At 29.3% G+C, this 8,444-nt stretch overlaps 1 protein-coding gene across 1 annotated transcript; it reads right to left on the bottom strand.

Annotated features, from left to right (window-relative positions):
* Positions 1 to 3,684: 3,684 nt before the first annotated feature.
* On the bottom strand, positions 3,685 to 7,440 carry LOC112796111 (uncharacterized). The gene is made up of 7 exons (XM_025838409.2): positions 6,619 to 7,440; positions 6,460 to 6,529; positions 6,091 to 6,146; positions 5,876 to 5,951; positions 5,652 to 5,688; positions 4,213 to 4,327; positions 3,685 to 4,119 (listed from the first exon to the last, which is right to left on the bottom strand). Exons 1-7 carry the CDS (start codon positions 6,912 to 6,914, stop codon positions 3,894 to 3,896), a joined length of 876 nt encoding a protein of 291 aa, XP_025694194.1. The 5' UTR covers positions 6,915 to 7,440; the 3' UTR covers positions 3,685 to 3,893.
* Between the last annotated feature and the right edge of the window lie 1,004 nt (positions 7,441 to 8,444).

The following is an 8,444-nucleotide window of genomic DNA, read 5'->3' as shown; positions in this document are numbered from 1 at the left end:
TTTTAGATAAGTTGTCTTACTCTTGTCAAATTTGGATGGAACTTTCCATAATCCTATAATTCTTGCCTTTATTTTCCAAACATTTTCATTACATAATCTACTACAAGTAATACTGTTGATAGAATCATAACTTGTAGCCATTAGGTATGAAAAATAATAAAGAGAAAAAGAAATCCGATTAAGGTACGAATTTTGTAGATGAAAAATAAGTAAACCAATTGACTATTACGACTTTTATATATATATATATATATATATATATATATATATATATATATATATATATATATATACTAATTACAAACGATATAAATTTTTAATGAAAATACTTGATACTAATAAAAAAAATTATATAAATAGAAATTATTTAATTTCAATTTCAATTTCATATAATAAAACAGTGGTTTTCAAAAATTATGGAATCTTTTTTTTGACATATATATTATGCCATACGTATAAATTATACGGGTTATTATATAAATTCATATATGCATAACAAAACAGTTTAATATTATATATTTTTTACATTAATTATATGTCAATATTTTGAAAAAAGAGATAAAAAAAAGAGATATATAAATATGTATAATATTCTTGCTATATATGAAGCAGTTTTATATTGCTTTAATTATAGAGACTTACTATAATTATATAAAATTTAATTTGAGGAAATAATTTTCCTTGCCATAAATAATATACTAAAACTGTTAGTATATTATCTTCTTTATGGTTAATTGAATTTATCAATGATTTTTCTGTGTAAATCGTTATTACCCAGTTTTTAATAATGACTTAATATACAAAATTTAAAATTGGAAAATGTTATTACTAATTCAATTAACTGGTTAATTGAGTAATAATTGTCAAATTATTAAGGTGCAAAATTATTGATTTACTCAATAGATTTCTATATATTATATATATTTCAAGTAATAATTTGAAATTATATTATTTATCCCGTTAATAATACTATTATTAAAAATTATTTTTTGCATTGATTTTTAAATCAATTATTAAATAATTATTTTTGTTAAGGTAATTGTTTATAAATTATTTAAAATTATATTTTGTTAAGATATAATTATTTAGATTATTACTCATGACACGGGTATAATTTCATTTTATACCAATTAATCAATTATAATTATATGACAAAGGTGTAATTTCAATTTTATCTACGGATTATTTTCCGTAATAATTTAATTTGATTGATTCTATTTTATTTACGTACATAAATGATTAAAATATATAACATAAATATCGTAATTATTATAATTTTATGATATAATTATAATTACCATATTTTATCATAATTAAATATTGATTTGATATAATTATAATGAAAATACTTTTCCAAAATGATATAATCTACTATTATTCATCCACTAATTATTTGGCAATAAACCTTAATATGATTTTTTACATCTCCGCTATGAAAAATAACTACTTAGATATACCAAATAATATGTAGCATATTATTACCTGTATAAGTTAAGGCACAAATACAGGATTTAATTAAGGTGATTGAAACTTTCACCAAACAGAATATGACCTCAATCGAATAAAAAAGGGTACTCGATTTTGCATTAATTAACTAGTCGAAGAAATAACATACCCATTCATTATTCATGTTTCATTATATTTTTTAAATAATATATAGAAAACATATATACTGTGTATAAAAATGTGACTATTAGTAATTTTATTAATAAACCTTTTTTAAACTATTACTAATTTCAATTTTAATAGAAAATCTGAGGAAATAATTTCGCTTGCCATATATAATATACTAAAACTGTTAGTATATTATCTTCTATATGGTTAATTGAATTTATCAATGATTTTTCCGTGTAAATGTTATTACCCAGTTTTTAATAACTACTTAATATACAAAAATTGAAATTAGAAATTGTTATTACTAATTCAATTAACTGGTTAATTGAGTAATAATTGTAAATATATTACCAATTGTTGAAATTGCATATCTGAATTTATCACGAATTTAGCAAAACTGAACTGAAATTGTGGGAATTCAATTTCATTATGTGCTCCACTTCGAAGATTTTCGGGCAGACGTAAAAAGCATGGAGGGGATGGAACTTGAACTTGCCCTATAAAGTTCCGTGGATGTAATTTCTCAATAAAAAATCGAGCTCCTCCTAAGAAATCTAACTTTAACCACATTCCATTGGGTTGGTCATAATAGGTGAGTAGATCCAACCATCCTTCGGTAAAGTAGAGACTATTACCTCTTCTTTGAACGCTTACATCTATGTAGTTGGAACCCGAATTAGTGAAGACAACTCGATGAGGTATTTTATGGATGTGATGCATTGTAAATGATTGTGGCAAAAGACAATCGAACTGAAACATTAAACGATAAGAATAACTTAGAGTAACAACAAATAAAAAATTATCAAAAGAATAATATAATAGAATGAGTATATGAAAAATATTATAAAAAATTATAATTTGTACCTTAAAAGGATCAACTTCAATAAAAAACGAAGAATACATTCTTATTCTATGAAGTAGTAAAAAAATAACACTAAATATAAAATTATGAATTGACTATCAAATTTAGATTCATGTACCACAGGAAAACGCTATATATAGACTTTAGTAAAATATAAATAAATATGTAAATTACCTATTATTAAAGTAATTTTTTAATAATGCATTAAATATTGATTTGATACAATTATAATAAATATATGTTCTTAAATTAGTATAATTATATATTAATTTCATCATATCACAGATAACAAAGATTTTTTATTATTAGTATTACTATTATTGATATTATTATTATCATTAAAATGAATAAAAGTATTTTTAATTGATAATTGATAAGTAGTTTAATAGTGCATTAAATTTTGATTTGATACAATTATAATGAAGATATGTTTCTAAATTAGTATAATTATATATTATTCATTAAATATTAATTACAATATAATTATATTAAAGATATTTTTATAAAATAATTTAGAAAAATTATTTGATATACGTGAATCGGGTAACAAAGATTTATTATTATTATTATTACTATTATTGATATTATTATTATCATTAAAATTATTAAAAGTATTTTTAATTGATAATTGATAAGTAGTTTAATTGTGCATTAAATATTGATTTGATAAAATTATAATGAAGATATGTTGCTAAATTAGTATAATTATATATTAGTCATTTAGTATTAATTATAATATAATTACAATAAAATAATTTAGAATAGAAATAGTTTTGGAGGAAAAACGAACGCATGAGAGATCAACACGTCACCTTTAGTAGCCGGAGAAAAACCCAGTTTTAGTATATTAAGTAGATATTATGCTGTCTTTCCTTTTTTTATTATTTAATTAATGGGTATTTAATCGACTACTAGAAACTATATTATGAAATTGAGATTATTTTGCAATAAAATATTGCAAAATGTGAAGCTTTTTTTTATTGCAATAAGGTGTTACAAAATGCTATGTTCACAACTCCTTTTATATTTACATAGTCTGGAAACAATGAAAGTTTTTATTTATTTAAATAAAAAATCACTACTAGGCCGTGTTTGATTATGTTAGATTCACTAGTTATCATAATTCATAAGACCACCATATACTATACCTTAGTTTAATCTCCTATGTGGTAAAGTCTCGATTGAGATTTAAATATAAGCTCTCAACATTTTAACAAGTGGTTAACTGTTTTCTTATTTCTCCAACAATCTATACATACTTTCACACTATTGACAAGTTTCTCATGCTCAAAGGCCTCTAGACTCTAACATGAACAAAAGGAATTATATTAAGATAAACGTTAAAGCTTCCTAGTTAACATCAGAAATGCATATTCTAACAAGCCTGGACAACATGCTATTGCTCCTTAGAAATGCATCAAAGTTCATCGTGTATTCTTTGATCTATAGGAGCCTCCATATTACGAACATGATTAATATTTATTTTATCAACAATATCTTGTGGTCTAAGTTCCGCCTTCCCAGCCATACCAGCCTTTATGGCTTCAGTAACCTTTCTCTGCAACGTGAGCAGTCCGATCCGCTTGGAAACAACATAAAGAACAGCAAGGGAGAATAATAAAAAGCCAACCGCCATTATAATCCTGTGAAAAACACAAGGTAATCCATCAGGATCAAAGAAGACTAAACGAAGCCAATGGAGTATATACTTCATTTTCCTTTTTTTATTTCCATACCTGTCCAAAACATCTTGACGTTGCATTGTGGAGAGCAAATTCCGTGTTCTCATCAACAGCGAGCGGTGTCCTTTATATTCACTTTCAGCCTTTCTCAATACTCCAGTTGATTCATCTATATATCGAAACAATTTTGCAAAACAAATTTCCAGAACAGAGTTATTCACACTGCTCATGATCATATTTCTCAAAACAGTATGGTCACTTCAATTCATCAAGTTATAACAAATATCATTCAATTGAAATTCTAACAAGCATTTGAGTTAGAACAGCATCTTTAAAGGATACCTCAAAGGAGATGAAAGACAGAAAAACCAACAGATATTATAATGCATCTAGTCATACTCCTATTAGAGAGAAGAGAGCTGCGATGTAGTATGTGACTTATGTATATGAGAAGCTCAAGCTAATTCAGAACTGTAAAACAAAGTTATTGATATTTGGTAGAGTCAAAATTAAAGGGACTTGGTTAAATAGTGCTCAAAACTGATGCAAGAAATTGACACAAAGTTTAAAATTTTGTAACCAGATTATATGTTAGCCTAGCACCTTGTTTTCTAACATGACTTTAAAGGCCAGAGGTGAATATGCAAATCTGTGAAGTTACTGACCTTATTGGAACCATATTAAGATATCCTCAAGCATCGTATGATTTGTTTGCTTGAATTGGGTGGGGTGGCATAGAAAGTAAGAGGAATATGAAAGAAAGTAAAGGTTTAACACAGTTAAGTAACATGGAAATTTCCTCCCCAGCTTCCATTTTGAGTTACTCAAAATTTGGGTTTACACACTCAACCTCTACTGTTTTCTCTTAAACATCTATACAAGATATAGACAACCATCTTATTCCTTCATTCTAACTCCTTACCTACTAACCCTGAATACCTTTCCCTTTACTTTCTTCTTCACTCTCACATAAAGCCTAACATATTAGTTAAATAAATGTTTAATATCACCAGGAAAGTAATCTGGCAACAGTTCTCTTCCAACATATCAAAATTTATAATGACAATATGAACTTAAACTTAAGCAAACTCCAACTGCACCCCCGCATTTTGAAATACAGTCACAGAAAATTTAAATCAATTCTGACACAATTACTTGTTAAACTTTCTAGGAAATTTATATAACCTTAACTAGTTCAACACAATTTAATGTACATAGGTAGGATAGGCAACCTAGATGTTTCCATGATTTCTTCATGTTTAACGAAACCTTCATATGTACTTATGCTAGATCTTACTTGGTTTGTGTTAAATTATTTAGCCAGTATAAAATCATTTTATGCAATTTTTCTCCCCTTTGTTTTCATATGCTTCTCAGTTCTCATATTCACCACTTGATGGGAAAAAGAAAGAGCATAAACATAAAGTTGAACTATAAAAATCATGGGCGAAAAATATCAACAGTCAGCTCAAGAGGGAGGTAAATGTACCCACCAAGAGTCATTAGTGTGCTTGTGCTTCTTTCAACTTCCTACATGAAGACAAGAACATAATTGATATTTTAATTGTTTATCAATCAATCATACAAGTGCCACATTCATGAATACGCAAAGAACAATGACAGAATAAGATAATGACCAAGAAACATTATAATACAACTAGGGAGCTAAAAAAAAGTAAATCTATGTCTACAAAATTATGTTGCCTTAGCTACTAACCTGAGCCATCAATTGACGAGTTCGACGAAGGCTCTCAGTGATGCTCTCTGCAGCAGATGTCATTCCAGCTTTTGTCCTGGAAGAAAATCAGGTATTTAGAACTATAATACATAATCCCAGCAACTTGCAAACTGAACTTCCAACGAGATGGCATCGAATGATAAATACAAGAAAAGCATAATTGACCGCAGCTAATGATAGCAAGATAGACATACTGTAAGTTGCGTCTTCGAGCCGTGGACTCCTCTCCCCCACCTAGAAGCAGTGCTCTCTACATCATATGAAACCAGAAGCCCTCACATTACATTCCAAATAATCAAATAGCAAAACACACACACACACACACACACACACACACACACACACACACACACATGCATGCAATTTCCAAAATGCAGAACATCACACTATATAATTAAATAATTAAACACGCACTATATAATTGAATAATTAAATGAATAATATCTTCAATTCATCACAAAGTCAGCATTCTCCAAACATCGCTTCATTTGAGTAGCAAAAACAGTGTAACAATAGAAAAAATTGAAAACAAAAGAAAGAAAGAAAAAAGGTAAATATATTACCTCCTCCTGAGCAGCTTTCCGCATATTAGCCTTTGCTTGCATATTTGCATTCCTCAGATTCAATCGCAAACTGGAAAACAAAAAATTGCAAGCAACTTATTGGAATTCAACGCATAAATCAAACAAAAACAAATCCAAACAGAGAGTGCGCGAGTGTACGTTTGAATGAGGGTTTTCCATGATTCAAGCGAATCGCGAGCAGATTGGACCTCTGAATCAGTTGGCAACTGCGGAGCGAGGAGATCGAGCTTGAAGATCAAAGAAGAAAGTAGAGCCAAACCATCCTGAGCAATGGCGTTCAATCTGGGAAGCGAGTTCTGCTCTTGGTCGTTGGGACTGGCAGATCGGCCGTACCGTGCGATCTCGGTGATGTGCTCTTGCGTCTTCCTGCAAGTCTCGTCCCATTCCTTCTTCACCTTCTCCACCTCTTCCGTAACCTTATCCATGGCCTGCATTTTTAGTTGCTGAAAATCTCGCAAACTATCATGCAATTGAATTCCTTCTGAAAATGGGTTCCGATTCCTTCAAAATCCAAGAAATTTTGGATTTAAAAAGTGATATTCCCAAATTGCTCAAGAGACCCTTCCTTCGCCTCCACCGGCGGTTTCGTTGCGACGCCGCCAAATGAATCCTATGCTAGTCGGAGCTCGGAGGCCTGTGGACCAGTGTTCTTGGGTTGATTTATTTATTTATTGGACCTGTGGGTTGATTTATTAGTTGTGTGGTTCTGTATGCTTTTCTCTCTCTGGGCTTTAACAAAAAAGTACACGGTATCAAATGTAATACCCAAAAAATTATTCTAAAAATATATGTCTTTAATATTTAGGGAAGTTCTATGGTATGGATAGAGTTAGACAACCAGAGGTATGGATCCAACGTGGACGGGACGCAGTTACGACACGTGCACGCAAGTCCTGTATCGTTAGAGCAGGTGAGTTGATAGAAAGGCTGATGAGGAACAGGCCTCGTGTTTTGTTCCATGGAATGTTACCAATTTAATAAAATTGATTAAATATGTGGTGTGATTAAGCTTTATTGGATGATGGGCTGAATAAAATGTTAAAAAAATTTTTTTGATCCGCTGGTTGGATTTTGAAAGCCCATGACAATTAATTGCTCACGAAAAATGTTATAATGTGAACAAAACAATCAATCATCAGTCCACTTTTAAGAATTTTTAATGTTAGGAGTCAGTAGGAGTCTCTCTTGATAGTTGGAGAAATTTAAAATGATTTTTGGATAAAATCGTAAATATATATTTTTTGTAAATAATACTTATAATTTGTGACATCTTTTTTTGCATTTTTCATTTCTATTGGATTGGAAATGAGACATTTTTTAAGTATATTAATATTTTTTAAAATATGAATATTTTTTATTATTCATATCATTTTCACTGCTAATGAGTTAAGCAATAAATAATAAAAAATATTATTTTAAAAAATTATTTTTTAATTAAATTTAATTAAATATTTGTTTTTTTCTTCTTCTGTGCGTTTTTTTTATTGAACTAAGTTAATTATTAAAATAATTTGGTCATGCAATAGCTTTGCCGTAAAAGATTCTTTATTAATGTTGTTTGTAAAGGAAAAACATTTAAGAACGACATTTGTTCATACCCTGACCCAATGTCAAAGGCCCAGGTCCAAATAAAAGGCCTAATCTGTAGGATTAAGCCTAGTTAAGTATCGACTTTCACGTAAGAAGTCGGTATCAACCACGACTTGCTCTAAAGAAGTCGGACATGAGATTAGCTGGCAGATAAACACTCAATTCAAATGAGTAACCGCCCCTAAAATCTCTCTAACCGCTTCATAAAGCCATATCTTAACCTCCCTAAGATAATGGGACGGTTAACACCCTAAAGATACGGCACTACTCCAACGGTGGTTATTGGCTCACCACTATAAATACACTGACACCCCTCAGGTATCTCTAAACCCAATACTCTCTAGACCTGCTAACACCCTTGCTGACTTAGGCAT

This window comes from Arachis hypogaea, chromosome 4, assembly GCF_003086295.3.
Source record: "Arachis hypogaea cultivar Tifrunner chromosome 4, arahy.Tifrunner.gnm2.J5K5, whole genome shotgun sequence".
In the NCBI taxonomy this organism is placed as follows: Eukaryota; Viridiplantae; Streptophyta; class Magnoliopsida; order Fabales; family Fabaceae; genus Arachis; species Arachis hypogaea.
The sequence above is the reverse complement of the archived record's forward strand: the minus strand, read 5'-3'. Positions and strand labels throughout refer to the sequence as shown.